General features: G+C 41.2%; 1 protein-coding gene across 5 annotated transcripts in view; it reads right to left on the minus strand.

Annotated features, from left to right (window-relative positions):
- Nucleotides 1–1,692: 1,692 nt before the first annotated feature.
- The window catches only part of CSNK1G1 (casein kinase 1 gamma 1), a 256,264-nt gene continuing 236,277 nt past the window's right edge, over nt 1,693–21,679 (minus strand). For all 5 annotated transcript variants that reach the window (XM_072613617.1, XM_072613645.1, XM_072613632.1 and 2 more), the window contains 2 exons: nt 16,453–16,559; nt 1,693–8,065 (listed from right to left, as the gene is read on the minus strand). In XM_072613617.1, the coding sequence (XP_072469718.1) occupies nt 8,011–8,065; nt 16,453–16,559 (162 nt within the window). In that variant the 3' untranslated portion in view covers nt 1,693–8,010. The remainder of the gene's footprint in view (nt 8,066–16,452; nt 16,560–21,679) is intronic.

The following is a 21,679-nucleotide window of genomic DNA, read 5'->3' on the forward strand; positions in this document are numbered from 1 at the left end:
AGCACAAAGGGAGCCTCTTTGGCGGCCACGGACACCTCCCCGCTGGCCTAGGCGCTCAGTGACGCTGCTGGGGGATCGGATCAATGCATTTATCGCGTGGCGTGTGCGGAGCAGCCACCCCCGCTATCACCAAACTGGGCTCCGATACTCTGGCCGTTAGGAAGGCCTTAGAAGGCGTAGCCCGTCCTGCTGGGTGATTGGTCGGTCGAGCACATTTATCTGGTTCAAAGATAAGCGAGACTCGTTGTCCCGTCACCGCGCCTTTGCTCACACAGCTATCGTTTTAGGATTTCCCACCGTCTCCTTCACCTGCTCATCACCCGAGGCGCAGCTTGAATGTGCAGGCGAACCTCAAATCCAGACCGCAAATTCAGCATTACTTTCACTATATCCTAACTCCTTCCTGGAGGTTTTGAGAACGAATGATATTCTGGGGGTACGCTGATCTCCATGAAGGGTACCATGAATTTCACGGTGCCAGTCTGTCTGAAATGGTGCCTACTGTCACTTCTAGGCTGTGGAGAACATTGGGAAGAGGAAACGTGGGCTTCCAGAGGATTGCTGAGAAGGAATATGGGATACTTTACAGTTTTAAATGTTTAGATGAGACCAGAAGAGACTGCTCTGAAGGGTTCATGATGGCTGGCGGGTATTGTCCTGCCTGGAAATGATCGGAGGGAATGGAAGAACTAGACACCTGAAAATCCAAACTCTCCCCTCAGCAATCATGTCTCCTATTTTCCCTCCGTATACTTTTGCTCTGTTTTGTCTTTTTTCCTTTTCAATAGGCTGACACCCGCGTTTTCGACAGATGCCCTCTTTTCTGGTACCAAACTCCGACCCAACGGTACAGTACAGTACTGCTGGAGGGCAGGGACCCTTATGCGTTTACATCTGTCCCCGCTAATAATCTCACAGCGCTTTGCACTTAAATAGATGTTCCAAGTGCGCTGAACTGAACTAAATTCTATGTCCAGGGTCAAAAACTGTGAGGGTTGTTTTAGCAAAGCTAGGTGAGAAGATACGCACACTTGCCACGCAGAGAATAAGAGGACTTCGGTCTTCAGTTGTTGAGGATCTCTGTACTTTTATAGCGCTGCCAAGATTGGGATTCATTCCTAAATTGTAGCCGAACTCATGTAGCTAAATTTTCATGCTCCTGAGAAGTGCAACTTAGTGTCTCCTACCCTATTAATCTCGAGTTACAATGTATCAGCTACAGAGTTCAAAGGTCCTCTCCTCAACATGGTTCATACTAGATTCAATTTGTGCAGAGCCTCTGGCAACACAGGACAATTCTTTTCGTATTCTCAAACCACATAACAGACTTCCTCTCCACCTTAGAAAAACCTGGATCAGTGCAACTGCCACTTCCCAACCCCAGCTTCTGCCTCCTGCCCTCAAGTCTGGAGCTTTTATACTAATGGAAGTTACTAAAAAAAAGGGATCTGACTCATGTGATATCCCAACTGGGAGTAAGCATAGGATAGGACTTCAAGGAGAGGACAAGGCTTCACCCAAAAGGAATGAAAATACTAATGCCAGAGTCTCAGTAGCATCAGGGTGGGGGGATGAGTGGAGAGCCTAAATCACACCAAGGCTGGTCCTGGCTTGAGTGTTAGCCCCTAGAAATCTAATGGGGGACAAAAGAAAGAAAGAAAAGAAAAAGAAAAACTAAATAGGACCAGCCTGAAAGGTAAGACATTTTATTTTACATACAAAAAGGGTGCAAACTGAGTCCCTTCCCCTCCCAAAAGTGGGGAAGAGGTGTACTTTAAGATCACATTTGTGTTTCTCCTGCTGCCCTAGGAAATGGGCAATTCAGAGACAAAGATATCCAGGACCCATGTTCTCCAAAGAAAGCCACTCCCCCCTCAGAGGAGCTTTTCCCAGTGGTATATAAGCCCTTATCCCGGTAGAACCATTTCAAATACACTTTAAATTGACATTCATGTTAAAAAATACTACAAGTTTCATTTTCACAGCTGAGCTTCGAGACCAGTGCCAGGGTTTTATGAATAAAATATTGCATTACATATTTAAAATAAAAGATAAAAAACTCAAAAAAGGCATTTAACAAGAATCAGACACATCCACACAATATCAATTTAAAAAATGATTTCCACAGCTGATTTATACATTTTACAGTAAAAAAAAAAATTGCAATCGATATTCCCAACATCCCCTCTTGAAAGTACAAGGGCAAAGGATAAAGAAGTAGACAAAAATCATAATATAATAAATTATAGCTTGCAATATATCCAGTGGGAATTTGTGACTTAATATTATTTTCCATTGGGGGTTAGAGTAGTTTTTGGTATCCTCTACATATTTTCTACTGTTACTCTTCTTTCTGTCCAACAAATGAGAATCTTTACCAGGATCAGCATGCTGCACTCATCTGTCATTCGATTTCTTCAGAGAATACTCAGGAACACAGTTTAGAGCAGCTTGAGCTGTAAGTAGGTAGGGTTAGGAAATATATACATAAAACACACACACATCGGTATATAATTCCATTCCCTACCCCCAAAGAAATGGCTCATTTTCCTGAGACATTCCTAACAGACTGATAAACCTTTTAAAGGCTTTCTGTGCAAGAGATGACCCGGGATTTGGTCTAGAGCTCAAGAAGAGGAACACTGAAAAAGAAAAAGTCATGTGCACAATGCGGGGGGCAGGGTAGAAGATCACCACGTTCCTGGTACTTATTAGCAGGAGGGTGATTAAAGACCACCCCCATATGATACCAGGGACACCTCTCTAAGGTGACACCTTGCAGACAAAGATGGCGTCAGATATTTTACTGGAGTGAAAGAAAACATCTTGTTTAGATAACTGAGGTTTCTTTATAACAATGAGTTTGGTAAATCAAACTAGAAATACATGAAATACATATTCACTTTTTCCTCCACAGGCTGATCTATACACAAATACTGGAGTGGATTTCCTGGTTGATTTGGGGAAATATGCTTTCCACTGTCTACACTCAGTGGAATTTAAACCTAGCTACTGTTTTGAGTACAATGGAGAAACCAGTTCTTATGCACTCAGTTATCTGGAAATGGAGTTAAGGAAAACATACCAATGTTTTAAGACTGCTTAATTAATCAAATACATTGAAATTCCTACTTTGTGGTTAAAACACTGCTCAAAACTTCAAGTACCCTCAAAAGGGCCACATTTTCCTTTCCTTTAAAAAAAAATAAAATCAAAATAATCACACTTTATAGATTCCTAACTGATCCTTCGTGGTGAAGCCCCTAGGAGTTGGGGCCTAGGAGCCATCCATAAGGCTTCTGTGCAGGTGACTGGGCCCTGGTTTGTCTGTGGAAAAGCAGCTTCCTTCAAGGCAGCGCCTTTATTTTTTAAAGCACAAACTGACAGCAGAAAGGGAGACCAAGGCAATCATCCCAACTCTCTGGACTCCTAGGCTTGGTCCTATTCACCTTGGGTATGAAATGATTCCCTTATGGTCAAATCATGGGAGAAGCAGCAGCTGCAGCACAGGATAGAGGCAGTACTGGCCTTGCTGGATTCTAACTGCTTCACAAAGGCTGCATCGCATGCTCCAAACCCAGGGAAGCCTGGCCAATCTGCTCTGCCATCTCAGGCTGGCTAACCTGTACGGAAAACTGGCTGAAATGCAGGAAAAAGAGGCTAGGGATAGTGGAAGGAGAGGAACAAAGGAGGGTTAGAGTATGTGCATGCCTGGGCATAGAGGTACATGGGATGGGAGCAGGGGAAGACAAGTTCCTCTTGGGAGATAATCTGTTGGAAGCAGTGCTTTTAAGAAATGCATGCCATGCTCACTGGGCAAAGAGGAGGGGATTATGTCTTACATTAAAAAAAAATTAAGGCTGTGATCCTTAGTAACCACTTTGAAGTAATGTTCCAAGTGCTGCATATTCCTGGTGTTAAAAAGCAGTTACTAACACTGAGAATCAACACTGAATGAGCATTATATGTACTTTTCCATTTAGCTATATTGGAAGCTGCTTTAAAAGGAGATACCTTTTCTGGCTAATGGGCAGCAGATGCTTTAATGCATTTTCAAGTATACTGAGAATAAATAAGCAATCCCTACTCACATGCTGGAATCCTCCCGATAAGCTGTGGCTTTCCCTGCCCCTGCATTAGTCAGCTCTCTGCGTGCAGGCAGGTGGGCAGAAATCAGCACACACACTCTACCTTTTCCTTGGCCCCTTAGACAAAGAGCAGTCAGATAATGTTCCCTGAAGCCATTACAAAAGCAAGCTGACTGCCAAAGGGAGAAGCTGCTCAGTCTCCTGGTACTCTGAAATGAGAATCTGCCTCATCTTTTGGAAGTTCCAGAGCAGATCTGGAGACAGGGCTAGTGGTGATGGAATGCATCTTTCATGCTTAGGATGCAACACAGTTCCTAACTCTGCCCTGCAAACATGGGGGAAATACCCTAAACTTGGCCAAAACAAAGATAGAGCCATTTACATGGTTCAGAGAGAACAAGTGAAGCCTCCTTGGGGTCAACACAGGTATAACTGGGGAGTTTTAAGATTAGGAAAGATGGTGGAATCCCAGTATGACCTCCATCTGTTTAGGATTTAACTAACACCAATCTGCATATGCTTAGGTGAGTTTCAACAGTACAATATTAAAGGGTTAGCAGGAGTAAACAAAGGAAGTTTCCTGAACTTAAAGTTATATGAAGATAAATGGGTTTTTTTGGTCAATCCCTGATGGCCAGAGAATAATTAAAATGACTTAAAATTTGAATTACGGCAGTATGGAATTAGATTAAAAATCATCACTGCAAACAGTTTTGGAATTTAACACATTAAGAATTTCTTTCTAGAGGCCACACTGTTAGGCAATCACAGGGTTGGAGGGAAAGGAAGTCCTGTTTCACCAGTGGAGATGCAGTTGGCTGTCTCCTAACTTGTCTGAAAACTCTTTCTCTAGCTATGCAGGGAAGGTTGTTCCTGGAGGCAGGTCTCCCACAGTCAGATTTTCATCAGAAGACCCTTTAACTCCTGAGTCTAGCTGCTTCTTCCAAGTGACAGTGGTATGATGTCATGGTAGCAGAGGCCCTGGGCAGCCATGAAACATTACAGATGCTGGGGATCTGGCTTCTCATTTCTACACCTCTTTCATGAAAGCTAAATCTTCAGAGGGCATCAGAGGAATAGGTCATTGGGAAGGAGCCCCTCCAGCTACTAAGTCCCACCCTTCAAGAGCTATCCCTTCAAAAAAAATGTAAGACCCAAGAAAAACCATAGACACATCTGCAGGTGGGTTCACCTGATGGCCAGACAAGGCTAGGACACTGCCTTTACTTTTTTTTTTGGTGAGAGGCACTTGGTTAGGGTTGAGATTGCTAGGCCACACCAGGTTCTTCTAGGATGTGCCCCCTTTTCTAGAATTCTCCTGGGTGCCTTTTGGCAGACCCTTCTTTGGGAAGGGACAAGGAAGGAGTAGTTAAAAGAATTGCATATGCACCAATTGAAAACCAGCACAAAGCCATATATAAGTCTGACAAACTGGGGTGTAACCACCAGATAACAGGGCAGGGAAGTGAAGTCCCAAACATTCAGTCTTCTGGGGGATATGGAGGAAACAGGGACCCTCCCTATCTCTCTGCATTTCACATATAGAAAGATTTCTTGCTAAATTAACAAAAAGAAAAATCACAACTGCTATCTGAGCTACACAAACAAGACATCAGTGAAGCTAAACTGCCAGCCCGGGTCTCCCTGGGGCAGCTGGAGCCCCACTATGGCTCTAGCCAGCACTGCTTCTGCTCCATTCAAGTAAGGCAACAAGAGACTTGGTAGCAGAAAATGGCTAACTACTAGAAATTATCTCCATTCCTGTAAGTTCAAAGGTATACCCAAAATTTGGAGACCAGAATTTTCATGTGATAAAAATCATAAGAACAAGGGATGGCAACTTCCTTCATAGAGAGCTCTCTCTCTAACTCTTCTGTAGTAAGAGACTAAGATGGAAGAAGGGGAATATTTCCCTCCCTTTCATCCTTCCCAAAATAAAACTCTTCCCTGATAAAGATAATTCCTCTGCTCCCTGTTAATCACTGTAGGATGCTAGGCCAGAATCTTATCACTTTCTTATCACTGTCTGGACAAGCCACTGAATTCCAATGAAAATCTAGAATGAAAATCCTAAATCTTGATTATGCCCTGTTAACAAAGGAAGTGGAAGGGTGAGCCCCTTCCCAGTGGCGTGTCAGCGTGAAATGACGGTGTGCAGAGTGTTCTGAGTGGAAGGAGACCTAGCTTCTTATCATGCTACATGGAGGGGATCTCTGTCCCCTCTCTAGGCTCACTGTCCCCGCCCATCATAGTTATCCCTGCTGTATAAACTGACAAAGCAATTGAAAAATCTTTCTCTACAGTTCCCTTTTCCCCAAGATTTTCCAGACCCAAGTGATCTTGCCTTACCCACTTATTCCAGTGTTTAATTTCCCAACACTTTCTTGCTGCTAGCTAGGTTTATTGACCTGCCTAGAGAGGTGTACACAGGCTTAGCTTACAGCAGTGTTAGGCAGATCACACGATCTATAGTCTGGCTGCAAGGGCAGCCTGGTGAGCAGACATAGTCTACACCAGGCCTTGTTTCAGCTGCTGACAAACATCCCCAGTTTCATTCCACAATCAGAAGGCAAAGAACAAGTCCACTCCTTTCCTTGCCATGCTGGCTTTCCTCCTCTTTTGTTTTTCTCCCCACAGAAATGTGTGGTAGTACTTATTTCAATTTTACCCCAATGTCATCTGAAAGTCACAGTTATCTAGCCAGACAGGACCCATGTTGTATGAGAAGCAAAACTTTTTTTTATTTCCAGGTTGGTCATCTGCTTCTCTAGGATAATTCAATTACCCGAAGTTAGTCTTCAGTCCAATCTAGCTTGTCTACGTGCACACAAGCAAGGGCCATCGAACTGTCAGGTCACGAGGCTCTGGGAGGGACATTCGCCAGCTGAGAAGTAGGACTGGAAATTCAAGTATGGCTCCTTACAGACCTTGCCAATCTGAGTGAGATGATTCAGATGGCTTGAGGTTTGGCTTCTTTTTTTTCTGAGTACTGAAGACCAAGATCCTTATGTTGAGAATGTTCTCTGGACCCACGTTTCTCCCTCAGTGGCTGCACTAGCCCACTCCCTCCACAAAGAAAAAGTAAAACCCCAAAATAATCAGACACAATATGCATCTGCCATGTTATTAAAAAATTAAAAGTGCAATAAGGTCAATTTTTCTTTTTCCAAAACAATTTGCACTGTCCTATTACTGTTTAGAGAATAGCGCTTGTTCACCAAGAAAGCCAAGAACACCAACTCTACAGGGACAGTAGATTGCAAATTTCTCACAGCTTGTGTGCTACAGTGTAGCATCACAAGTAGGGAGGGAAAGAGGGAAGGAACCAGCATCCTATGGCCAGATCAGGGATCAGTGGCAGCACAGATGAACAAAAAGAGGAATTCTATTATGGGAACCTGGAAGGTGGAGGAAATCTTTCTCCAACTCCAGGCTTGCCTTTCTCCCACTTGTTAGCTGCCTACCCTGTCTGGGGAAGGTCCTCTCATCTTACCATTAGAATATAAAGCCTTTACTTATTAGTCTTCTCACTGGAGGAGGGAAAGGCAGAGCACAGGAGTAAACTGAGGAAGAGAATAGTAGTCAAGTTTTTGTGAATGACACCTTCACTGTAAACAATGGGAAGGAAAGTCAACTAGGCAGCCCCAAGTGCAAGCAGTGGTGGAGCCGCCGGGAGTCTGGATCCCACCAAGAGCCTCCGGCTTGGAATTAAGCGGTGAACCGATTCAGCAATGGCCAACCCCATGTTGGCTTCCTCTGGGGCATCTGTTTTCTTCTCTTTTTGGTTTTTGATCTCCACCCTCTCCTCTTCCACTCTCCTCCCGGAGAGGAGTCCTTTCTAACGAGCAATGGCAGGAGCTGCAGGTGCAACTGAAGAGTCCCCAGGGCTTGGGGGAGGGAGGGGACTCCTGGGAGGCACTGGTCACTTGTGGCGCTGGGCAGTCTTCTTCCTTTTCCTCTTAAAGAAACAGCAGCACCTGGAGCATAAAAGACAGTACAAGTCAGCAGACAGCCTGGAGCCTCAATAGATACTTGCTACCCCTCTGAACTGTGAGTGGTGGGCTTCTCTCCCCTTGCCAATGGGGATGGGAGCCCGCCATGTAGAGCATGCAGGATGGGTATCTGCTAGGAAATCTGAAGACATGGCTACTCTGTCTCAATGAAATGACCCAATCTATTTCCCCCCACACTAATGTAAAGGTAGGCCACCAAGTGCCAGAAATGTGGAGGAACTGGAGGGAAAGACTTGTGCCTCATTCTATCTCTCCTATCAAACCCCTCTGCATTTTCTTTGTAACAGAATCAGGCCTGGGAATTTGCTGGGCTGCATCACAACACCCTGCTTGCATCTTTTCTTTGAACAGCAAAACTCTTCAGACTGGTAGCAAGGATCGTCTACAGGCACCATTGGTAAAGAATGTCATAAGGCCCCCAAATCTCACTGAAAGCAGATGCTTGAAGCTCTTGCAGAATCTAATGGACAACCGAGGACCTCTTGGTAGAGAGATCAGGAAAAGCTCCAGCTCAGAATGGGGGCCTTTGGGCATGCTACTAATAGTGAACAAAGAAAAAAAAAAGGAAATAAGAACGCCTTAATAACACCTTTTAAAGTCTTTCAGGGATCACTGGTCTGACAATTGATGACTAAGTGACACTGAATAAGGCAAAATAGAGCCTTCCCTAGACTTAGCTGATGTTCCATATTGTGTTTAACAACTGGTCATGTTTAGGATTAAGGGTGAAACACCATGCTGAGTTTAGGGCCAGCTTCCTTTGCTGAACCCTTGAGTGCCAACTGATGGTGCTAATCATATGAGATACCCTTTGCCTGAGGCTCACCCTTGTCCCCTAACTCCTCTTTATTTCCTTGTTGCACGAACAAAGAGGAAAGTTATTTTTGCAGTGAATGAGAAGTCCAGAAGTGGGATGGTAAGGGCAGCACCAGTGGGGCTGGTGAGGAGGCTCCTTCCAGGTGGTAAAACACAGAAAATGAAAATGTAAGGTGGGGAAAAAAGAGGAAAGGGAAAAGTCATGGCATGGGGGAAAGTTATATTACAGTAATAATTCAGACTTGTTAATAAATAAAATCTTCAAGGGTAATTAAGAGTGGCTCTCTTAGGCTTTTAATTTGGGGTTTATTGCTCAGAATGTCAATGTTAATGGAATCAGACATCTGCTACTTCTTTCCCATCATTGCTAACTTCTTCTTAGGAGTTAAGACCCCGTTTTTCATTCAGACCCCTTGGAAAGAAAAGTTAAATGCAAATTTTCCTATAAAAGAGGACTTCAAAATATTCTGAACTTAGGCTGAACTCCCTAAAATTAGATATCTTTGAAAGTTAAAAAGTACATATAAGTACTTACTGAAAAAGAACATTAAGGCTGCACTTTTATACAGGAGATTTTTGGAGGAAAAATACATTTTTATATATACACACATACGTATGTACATACACCAATTGGAGTTTCCACATAGGGAACCCAGTTAAAAACAACAACAACAACAAAAACCCTCTTAAGACTTTTTCCCCCAAAGGAAGAGATACTCAAAACTTCAACAGAGGAAAATTCTTAGAATTGGAAATTAATAATTAATCAAGGATAAGTACTAACCATCTGAAAGCAAAAAACTGATAAGAACTGAAGAGGATTTTAGAGCTCTTCCAAAAGGCTTTCTCCAAGTAGCATCAATGACATGTGTTGTTTACTGTTAATAGGTGACAGATAGTACAGCCTCTGGAAAATCATAGATGCATATGCATTTAATAAATGTTTTGAAATAATGACCAAACAACCTTTGATTACTTAATGCTCGGTCAATGTTGACTATAAGGTTAATTAAATGTCAAGATGGAATGTAAACAAATATTAGCATTTACTTTCTGGACTTAAAGTGACCATCTAGGAGTCAGTCAAATAAAGCAATTTAAGTTGTAAGGGGTTGATATTTTAATTGCTTTGTTAATCATGACTTTCAGGGAGATTAATGACATTTGAGTCAGTTTTTATCCTTATGGAAAAAACACAAGTCACTTCGTAAATTGTTTATCAGATTTCATCTAACCGGCACACATATCATCACCTAATGTTTGATGCTAAATTCAACTGCCTGTAGAGGATAGCGGCATAGCTGAATCACTGAATTTGAATACATGGTTCTAAGGAACTGGGATGTGCTCAATCTAATTAATTTTGTCTATTTAAGGAAGATGCAACGTGCACATTTTTTTCTTTTAAATTCTTATTGGATACAGCGCTGGACCTGGAGACAGGAAGATCTGAGTTCAAATCCAGCCTTGAATGCTTGCTAGCTGTGTGACCTTAAAGTGCAAGTCACTTTAAAAAAAACCAAACTTGTCTGCCTCAGTTTCTTCATCTGTAAAATAAGGATAATAACAGCACCTACCTCCCAGGATTGTTGGGATCAAATGAGATACTTCAAAAAAGCATTTGCAAACCTCAAAGTTCTATATATACAACATTATCATCACCATCACCACCCATGGAAGACTGCCCCACAATTTGTTTTTCTCTTCCTTTCTTATTTTTTGTAGACACATCTACCCAAGGAATTAATGAGGACAGTGGAGAAGTCCTACTTCTTAGACTAGATATCACCAAGTCAGTCTATGCAGGAATTACCATGCCTCAGAAAAGAATAAGGAAACTAACTTGGATTCTCTCTACATCAATTCTCTGTGCCTCAAAGAATAAACAGCTTTCAATTCTAAATATGCCAAGCATACTCCAAGCAATCTCATCAACTGCAAGCCCAAATAAGCTTTTCCCCTATCTTCCAAGCCTTGATTTAGTGGAAAAAGGGATGGATCTGGAGTCAGAGAAGTCCAAAAAGCAAATCTTGACTCTTCTATTTACTGTGTGTGTCACTTAGGGCAAGTCACAGCTTATCTGGGCCCAGTTTCTTCATTTGTCAAATGAGGGAAATGAGGTGAGTTCTAAGGTCCTTTCCAAAGCTTTAAATCTATGATTCTTCAACTTAACTCACTCTATTCACTTCCACTCTCCCATGGAGACTGGGAATACTTCCCACAGTTTGTCTCCTCGTTAACTATACAAATCTTTCAACATCGAGCTCCAGTTTTGATTTTTCTGTGAAATCCCACTCAAACCAGTGGCCTCTCCCCTCCTCTAACATCCCATAGCATTCACTTTCTGGACCTTTCCTCTGACACTTTTTCACTCATATCACTGGCTGGCTTTTCATTCATACATATCTTTGCAACTAACTCTAAACGACTTGAGGGGCAAGTATCCTACTTCTTCATATATCTCTCAGCACTAGCACAATGTTGGGTAAACAACAGGTACTCAAAAATATTTGTTTATTTACTGATTCAGGGAAATATGACTGACATCTCAAGGGAGAGGTGGAACATGACAAAGTCAGACTTACAAACATTTATCTACTCAAAAAAAGAGTAAGGGGTCAAATTCACTCATGGATGTCCCAGAATTAAGGTTTCTACCTTCAAAAGATCCATTTTTTACTTCATTATTACCCCCCCAACCCTTCCCTTCAAGGGATTTTTTTTCTTTCTATTTCCTGGCCAACATGGTGCTTCAGTTGGTTTGGTCAATAAGGGTTCAGGAGAGGATGCCCAGACTGGTCACTGAACACAAGCAGAAACAAAGCAGTCAATAGGGTGTGATCATTGTACAGAATGTGACCCCCTGTGCATGCAGACAATGTGGAAGAGATACAACCCCAGACTACAACAGACAGACAAGCTCAGGAGAGGCTGGGAGGACCTCAGGCAATGTCCAGGGAGAAGGCTGGTAGGGAGGAAGGCCACCCAACCACTCAGTAGGAACATTCCTCACCACACATGGATTCTTTAGCACTTCCATATTTTTTTAGATATCCCCTTTCATGTATTCTATGTTACTTCTCAGGATAAATTCTAGGATTTTTTGCCCAGTACAAAAAGGCTAGATAGGGCTCAGTATTTTAGCAGCTCACTCCATCTGAATTAGTTCTTGACTAAACATTCTGTGATCTTATAGAGATGGAGTCATTAAAGAAATTGTCCTTTCCTCCCTTGGTAGGTATCCCTCAGAGAGTCAATACTTGAGTCATACTCTTCTCAAAGGACCCAGAAAACCCACAAACTCCTAGATGGTGGAACCAGTTGGCAAACAACAGGTTGACAAACAACAGAAGCCACTGATTTTTTTAAAGAAGTTTGATTTTCATGCTAGAGAACATGACATATCATTTAGGCACAGCTTCATCTTTTTTAAAATTTCTAATTCCTTTGTTGTGAGGAATAATCCCTTGGGGGGAGACTTAGCAGTTATGACTCCCCAGCTCTGTCCGTCTCCTTCTGACATTATCTGGTCATGTTAACTTTTGGGGGGGGGGGGATATACTAAGCCAAAAAGAAAGGGAGTGAGAATTTTTGAGAGGGGGAGTGGATTTTAAATGCATACACAGGACAGCCTAATTTCTGGGTGTAGGCCTTCTTTGTCTATCCCCATCCCCACCTTGTGGATTTAATTCCCCAGATAGGATAATTATGGCACAGGGTGGCATTTTGAAGCAATTCAGTTTCCTAAGTCACTTTTATTTGGTTTTGCCAATCCCAGTCTAGTCTGGTCCGCTCCCCTTGCATGTGGACTGGAGAGAGGGACTCACCACAAGTTGAGCATTTTCAGGCAGCTACAGAGAGTGTGTAAAGAGAAAAACACAGAAAGGAAAAGAGAGAGAGAGAGAAAGAGAGAGAGAAAGAGAGAAAGAAAGATTAGTTCACAGAGGTGAGATGGAAGTGAGTTACTGTGAGCCATGCAAACATGCAGTGCACATCTGACTTTAGCCTAACTCCTTCTCCAGGAGAAGGAAGAGGGAGCAGGTGTGGGGGAGACATAGGCTACTTAGTCAGTGGTTTTAAAGAAAATGGACAATTAGTACCTGGAACAAGCATTGAGATGGTAGAATCTCAGTGAAGGATGGGGAAAAAGTGGAGGAGTTGAAGGAAAAGGCCAGGATGGGCCATTAAGGAAAGCTTGCTGTTGGGAGATAGAAGGGAACCTAGACTATTGAGCAGAGAGCAAGTGGTGTTGCCTGGAGGAAACCAAATAAGTCCAAAGGTTGTTCCTGGCTCCCAACAAGAAAATAAGTACTCTTAGACCTTACAAAATGCTACCAGGTTAGCTTTATGCTCACTTTGAGATGGAGCATAGGAATTTCTCACCTTTCTGTTTTCTATCAATGGGTACTTATGTGGGTTAGGGTTCCCCACTAAGCATGTGAAAAAGATTTCAGATGGAACTGGCTTCAAGTAAGTGATAACTGACTGACTCAAAAAGGGATGGTAATGGGCCTTAATCTTGATTAAGTCTACTAGAAGCATAATTATAATGATCGCACTTATTTTCTGTAAATAAGTGATCCATGTCTACTCCATGCAAGTCAATCACAAGGATCACTACCATCATTTATTTTACCCCAAACTAAAGTTGCTTCCCTATAAGAATGCTCAAATCAGTATCTATGTCATGTGTCTTATGGAAAAGGAGGAATCTGAGCCCTTCTTTTTTAAGAAAAGTCAAGGCAATATTATGTTTCTTTCAATTCCATACTGTAACATGGACAAGTATTCTAAAATCAAATGTTTGGGGGCAAAATTCTGTAGTCTAGAAATTGCCAGTGTCCTAAAGCATTAAACTCAACTCAAAGCAAAATCTACACTTTGCCCAAGAATGGCAAGTGACATCACAGTTGTCTTCACTAAGGGAATATGCAGGGTGATCCAAACAATTCTAGTTGCTGCATCACCTTATATAGAAGAATGATCTTGTGGCTACAATTACTCTAAAAATTTTCCTACAGAAAACCAAAAAAAAGAGTTAAGAGAGTGGCATTCTATGTTAAGCAAGATGTACTGGTCAATATCATTAGAACGGTAGTGATTAGCATATGAAATTCAAAAAAGTCTGGATAAATGCTAGAAAATAAAATTTAAACCTGGGGATCTACACACCATCTCAGGTGGTCAAGCTAATTCTCTGGATCATCTATTCCTCTATTTCTGATAGTGCTTATAGGAACAGTAGTCCTTTCACAGTGAATAGCTCATTGGAAGTCTCAGAAAAGGTTTCACAAACTATCTTTGTAACCTGTGGAAGTCTAGTATGGGAAGTTCTATATCACATATGCAAAACATACACGCACACACATACACACACTTAATGTACAAGTTAACCAAAATGTAATGAAATGAGTGTGTTCCTTTGTGAAAGATGAATCATCCCATGACATATATATTTATTATATTTATGGGAAGCATAGAAAATTTGCATCATACTTTACATGTAGCATATAAGATGTGGGTTCACATCTAAACACAGCAGCTAGGTGATGCGATGGGTAAAATCCTGGGCCTGAATTCAAAAAGACCTGAGTTTAAATCTGGTCTCAGACATTTACTAGCTATGTGACCCTAGGCAAGTCACTTAACCTTTTCTGCCTCAGTTTCCCCTACTAAGAAATGGGATAACAAGAAAACCTTCTCCCAGTGTTGTTATAAGGATCAAATGAGATAAAATTTGTAAAGTACTTAGTAAAGTGCCTGGCATAGTAGGCACTTCATAAAATGCTTGCTTCTTTCCCTTCTTCTCTACTTCCTTCCTTGGTTCCAAGCTGTTTCTACACAAAGGTGCTCTAAGTGGTAGAGGATCGGGGTGGCAGGAGTGAGAAACACTGTTGGCAATCCTACTGGCACAGTGTCTGGTCCAAATTGAAACACACTGCCTTATACTGGTTTACTATAGCTTTGCAGGGGAAATGAAAAAATGGTGAAAAGGAAATTCAGCACATTTCCTGAGAAGAAAGAGATTGTCCCTTACCATGACAATGGTTTCCTACCAAAAACTATCTTTGGCTGTTCTCTTTAGCTTTCTTTGTGTCAATTACAGAGGCAGCAAGATGAAATGGACAGAGAGCTTGCTTCCAAGCTAGTCAGACTTGGCTATAGGCCTGTCTCCAACACATATGGGATGTGTGACATTAGCTAAGTCACTCAATCTCTTAGTGTTCCTAGAAATTCTGCAGAATAGGACCTGCAATTTTGTTGTCTGGGACAGTACTCTTACCAGTGAAATCACAGGTCTTGTCCCTATCCCTCATCTGTCTCAATTGTGCCTTTTATAAACTGAAAAAGCAGCAGGTACCCTTGGGCAGCAGAGTGAACTGAATATAAAGATCAGTGACAACGATGGGGCACTCAAATGGAGAACTGAAGCCCAATTCATCTTCAGTGGAATTCTGCGTACTGAGAATAAAGTCAATTTCTAGAATTCAAAAGAAGGCAACTTCCAAAGCAAAATCTGTTTAGCAAACTATGTCAATGAGAACAGAAGAGGGAAATGTTAAACCCATAGTAAGATGGGAGAAGAAAGCAGATACAGGTCAATGCTTTTCTTTCTGTTTGAGTTATTTCTTTACTTTCACCCAAGCTATGGAGGGGCCCAAAAGACTACCCAAGACAAAAAGATCCTATTAATACATTGTTTCAGAGAAGCAACCCAACTTGATTATTCATTTGGATACTAATCACTAGAGGGACTCAAAGGTTTCCATTCAAAGTTGGCCAGCACCAGCAAAAATAAAGAAATAATCAAAGGACCAACCTCCCTCAAAGACACTTGGTGGAATCCAAACTTGGCTTTGTTTTTTCATGGGGAAAAGGAAGCAAGGCAATGGAAAGATGTTTCCGTACCCCTGCCCTGTGTCACTCTATACCCCTGTTCTGAAGAATTTAAACATGGACCATGCAGAAGGGGAAATGCTAGAAGGGAAATAAGTATACATGCAGAAGAAGCAGAAAAAGGGCAAAGCAGTAACTCTCTCAAAAACTCATATTAATGGGACATACTGTAAATTTCTTCCCTTCCAAAGATTCGTCTTCATCTAGAATCAGGGATTATTTACATAATCTGCCTTGTTATAGTCATACCACACTCGATCAGGGAATACAGAAAGATTTATAAAGGAAGAAGTGGCAGTAGAATCCCTAGTTTAAGATCACAATGACCAACAATCTGAATTTGGGGAACATTTTTTAACACATTGCACATGAAGCAGGGAGGTTATTTCGATTCAGTAATTTTCTCTGCCATATATTGTCTTGGCAAAAATGATATTCTGCAGGCATCACAGCTAAAAAAGATCAGCAACAGCAATAAGGTAACATGCAAAAGTACCCATCTCTCCCTCCAACCCCCAAGTGCAAGACTGAAGAAAAAAGGCCATGGGAACAAGCACCAAGTATTCAAAGTGGACGCTAAAAGGAAAAAACCAATTCTGAATCCATGGTCAAAAAGCCCCCCTGAAAGATGAACGTACTTGGCTTCCTCCACTACCTCCACCTCGGCATGCGCTGTGATGGGTGCGTTGGAGTGCGCTCCCGTTGGGTCGTCAACGTTCAGCTCTCCGTTTGTTGAGCTCACCACCTGAAACAGAAAGGCGGAGTGTGGCAGAGGCTACTCTCCACAGAGCTGCCTAATAGCAGCAGAGGGCAGGCAGCCTACAGGGAGGCTGGACACAGAAGTACCAGGACAGGCTTTCAGCTGGGCAGTGCCTGGAACACCTAGTTTTTTGTGTTGATAGTAATGGAACTTTAGGAACTGTATGTTTAAGCTTCTGGACGTGTAACACGTGAGAAGACAAAAAAAACCTAAACAATATTTCCGCTGTTGTAACAAATTACCAGTTTCCTCCTTGAGTGAAAGTTTGTTCTAATTAACCACGAAAATGAAAAATATCATAGTTTTTCTCTAAAGGTTAAATCAACCTTGATTTCTCTCTTTCACTTTATAAAGCTACATTTACATGGACTCAGCAAACTGAAAATCAAGCCTCAAGAAACATTATAACAAAGAAAAAAATTATATGCTTAAGAAACAATATATTCACACACATACAATTTTCTTCAAAAATTTCTCTGGGGCTTTGCCCAGCTCCTTTTGAAGCTGTTCAAGTAATAGCATTTCTGTGTCTTCTCTGCTAGAATGGCAGACTTATAGTACAACTCTTCATATCTTCCCAATAACCAACCTTAATTTTCATATGTCTCCAGTTTTGTGCCATCTTGCCCATATGGATAAATATCTGATTACTCATACCTCTCCTACTTGCAGCAAATAGGTTTCGTTCTTTTTAACTTGGATCCTCTGGGTTCTTTACCACTTCAGACATCATGACTGAAGGATATGGAAAAACTGCAAAGTGGAGCTGAATGGCTCTATAACTCCTTATCCACCTGCAGTCCTACCCTGGGATTATAAAGCTCCAGTGGCAAGTCAACACCAGCTAAGATGCTCTTTGAACACCTCTCATTACAGACATACGTAAAGATGTTCTGAAAAATAAACATTTCAGAAAAAGGAGTGAAGACTGCAGGGTGAGGGGGAAGGGAGGAGTGAGTTTGCTATCATGGTATATTATCCCAACGCTAGCAAAATATGTGACATTAATATAAGAAAGCTAACTGTGGTTGTGACCCAGCACTGTTTTGACCATACTAGGCAAACTACTGCATAAATCTTGTATCATTTTCCCAAGAACAACAAGAGTGGCTGTTACTTTGTAGCAGTCCATACTCACCAGTGACAAAAGTCATCTGCAGCAGCTAAAAGACATCACAGCTAAGAACAGACCTTACAAGAAACTGCCTGGGGAAAGCACTTCAGAGATTTTGGGACTAAGATCACAGCATCCTAAGACTATCACAGTTGGAAGGGGATTCAGAAGGTATCTAGTCTAACCTGTACTTGAAAACAGTGCATCCTAGAGTATTCCTGAAATGCTTAAAAACAGTTCAGAATCTGAAGAACCTTGCTTGGCTTGCTTGATTCTTCATACTGATGTAGAACTGGTTCATTTTCTCATGTCTCAGCCCTTCCACACGCTTCTCATGGTAAAATTCTAACTGTGTTCCTGTGAGAAGACTAATAAATTCCTTCTGTGAGTATCAGAGCTTTAGAAAAAAAAGCACTTCCAAAGCAGCTTGTAGAAACACCAGTGTTACAAGTCTATGTGCTGGACTAGAAGCTATTAGAACTGTAAAGGACTGAGCATTTCAGCGTTCACTTTTTGCAGGTGAGGAAACTGGGGCCCAGAGAGATGAAGTGACTGGTTCAAAGTTACAATACAAGAGAGTAGAAGGGAAAAGAGCCCCTAGTCTGGTGGTCTTGCCTCTCCACAGCCTTCACTTCATGTTAATGCAATGGAGGACAGGAACTCTCTTTTAGAAAGCTATGTGCTTCCAATGCCTAATACTGCCTTGTACATAGCAAGTACTTAATATATCTTTGAATGGAGTTGAAGTGGAGTTGATCCCATATTAAACAGAACAGAAACTGAGGCACAAGCAAGTCAGTGGAAACCATGGAACAAAAATGAAGATTTCTTTTCTTGGATGTAATAAAAAATAAAACACAGTCCCATCCCCCTCACCCCGTCAATAAACACTAAATGCCACCTTGTGAGCCTACACTCTATAATTTTAAGCTGGCAGAGGGCATGCCCACTCACAACTCTTGTTTGAATGGTTCAGTAGACAAGACACTCAGTTAAATGTCACATAGTCTAGTTCTAAGACAGAGCTCCGCCATTTACTACAACTGAGAGCAAAAGCAAAGCTCATCCTCTCAACTTCAGTTTTCTATTCTGTAAAATGGAAATAATAATACTTGCCTTGACTATCTCATAGGGTTGATGTGAAGATTAAATGGAACTATTGCACATATGTGTGCTCTGACAAACTATGAAACACTGCGTACATGGAAAGTAAGATGAGAAAGGTGATGAATCATCTCGCTATGTAGAGTTTCTAAGTCATAACTCCTAGAGTGAACTTATTTTTAGTTATCCTTTTTTGCTTGATTTGCACACTGCCATTTACTGCTCTCTGAAGAATCAGTACTGTAGTTAAGTTCACTTTCCCTTAGTTAAATTTCATACAGGACTAAGAGAGAATTTTATATTTCATCAAATTATCCATAGGTAAAGGATATGAATAACATGAAGTAACATTTGACCTTTCATCCTAAAATACAAGTTTTATTCTCTTTGGGCTCTCCAAACTCTTAGAAGCAAGTATTATTTAATGATAAGAAAGGAGCATCTATAAAGGCAGGCACAGAGTTGGGGATAAAGTTCAGCACTACTCTCATGACAGTCAGAATTTGACTCCCTAGCTCTTAATACTAACTTGTTTTCTTACGCACAGAAGCAAAGACCTTGGGAGCTGGAAAACCAACACCCTCACCTGACAAACAAGGCTGCCGAGGCTCAGAAAGACTAACTTGGCTAAGCTCATTAGCACAGCTGCTGATACTTTTGGTTCACCTCTTTAGAGAATGTGACCAATACTCAACTCACTGAGTCACTGCAATTATGTGACAGCAATGATTAATGGATATGAAAGATTACATAGTTAAGTGCAATCTAAATGCTAAATATAATTTTTAATTCTACAATTTTGCTTTATTCAGTAAGATTCATAAGAAATTAACTAGGTAATTTAATTAAAATGGCTTCAAAGTAAGACAATTTTATAGAATATCAAAATATATTTAATCTGAGAATTTGGACCAAACAACATAGTGTTACACAGCAGCACTGCAGAAACAGTTTTCAAAATCCAGGAACTCTGAAGACCAGACTATTAAAATGGAGCAGCATTTGGAGCTGAGGCCCTATTAGATATTATTCCCTCTTCAGGTACGGCATTAAACTATGATTATATCTGGGGATATATAATTCTAGTCAGGCAATCACTTTATTACTCCTGTGCCAGGAGACACTGCTTTTGAGCAATGCAGTACTTGTCAAGACAGTGGCACGATGGTCTTGGCTCAGGGTTGATGGATTAAGACGAGAATCTTTTTGTCCACAATATTAGAAATACAGTAAGTATGATACGATATTGCTGAGGAAGTGCTGCCAGAATTGGGTCTGGAACACTGTAACTATGGAATCAGAGCATCTCAAATTTGGAAGGAACCTCTGAAGTTTGTGAATGGGTAGAGCTCATTTGGTCTCCATCCTCAGTAAAGCAACCTCACCTCCCCAAAGGCAGCCCACTGCATTTATGAACAACTGCAATTTTTATGTAGGCTTTTTCTCATATTAAGTCCAATTCTGCCTCTCTACACCCTTCACACACTGCTCCTAGATCCTGTCATTTGAGTCCAAGCAAAACAAGTTTGTGTGGAAGGCCTTGCAATGCTTGACGACAGCTATCATGTTACTGCTCTGCCTCCTCTTCTACAGGCTAAAGAACCCCCCTTTCCTACCACTGATCCTCATGTAGCTTGGTGTTGAGTTCTCTCACTGTCGTGGTCACCGACCTTTGGTAAGCTCCAGGTTACTATTATTCATTTAACATGACACAAAACTGAAGAGAGTATTCCAGATGTTGTCTGACGAGAGCAGACGACACAAAGCAGGACTATGAATTTCACTCGTTATGAATACTATGTTTCTATTAGTATATCTAAGATAAATCAGTTTTTGATTTCATGGTACATTACTGAATCATGTTGAACTTACAGTCTACTAAAACTGCGAATCTTTTAAAAATTGAACTACTTATTGTTTAGATATTCCTCTTGCATTTTTTATTTTTAAAACAAGTATTTTTTAATCAAAATAATGAACTATACATTTATTTTTTATGAGTTTAAGATAACTAGTACCAGACACAAGCACAAACCCAAGCGTGCCAGATGAACCTTAGTGGCCCTTTCTTCTTATGGATCAAAGGTGGGAGTTTGTTCTTTGGGAGATGGGGAGGTGGGGGAGAGGAAAATAATATATAAAATAAACTCAATATAAAAATTAAAATTCCACATTTGGAAACCTCATCAAATTGTGTGTTACCCATGCCACCAGAGTTTGTGTTCCTCATAGTTCTGTCAATCTATCAAATCATTACAGAGAATGTACTATAGCATTCCCAACTTCATGTCAAGGACAAAAACGTAATTCCAAACTGAATTATTCCTTCTCTGGAATATATCAAACACAAAATATATTAAGATGGGGTTCCTACAAGCAGGTCCTCCTTGAGGCAAGTATATAGCAACCAATGTGGCCAATCATCAATGTGAGAAAAAGATAGGAAATAAAGTTAATTTTAATCAGTGACAAAGAAAACTTGAGGAGCTGGTCTTCTCAGTACTCAAGAGGAAAAAGGGAATCCAGGTAACTCAGATGACATCAGAAATATAATGAGATATCTCTTCTGGATAATAAATGCCTATTCAAAGATATACCAATGGCATATTCTCAGAGTACACGTTAGCATAATCATTGCTGAACAAGCCTTCTGTAATCTCCTCTGGCCAAATCTAACCAGTGAACACTACTTATAAGTATTAATGTGCCCTAAGGTTGCCTTGGGGCTACGTCTTACACCATCGTGATGTATTCAAGGTTCTCTATTCTCAGTCCAGTTTCTCACTGGCTAACACTAATTCAACTCTTTAACCTTCAAATGTCTTTTTAGTTTAGACATGTTTAGTTTAAACAGTCAGGCTACCCTGAAGGCAGATTATATAGTTTA

This window comes from Notamacropus eugenii, chromosome 1 (genome assembly GCF_028372415.1).
Source record: "Notamacropus eugenii isolate mMacEug1 chromosome 1, mMacEug1.pri_v2, whole genome shotgun sequence".
Lineage (NCBI taxonomy): Eukaryota > Metazoa > Chordata > Mammalia > Diprotodontia > Macropodidae > Notamacropus > Notamacropus eugenii.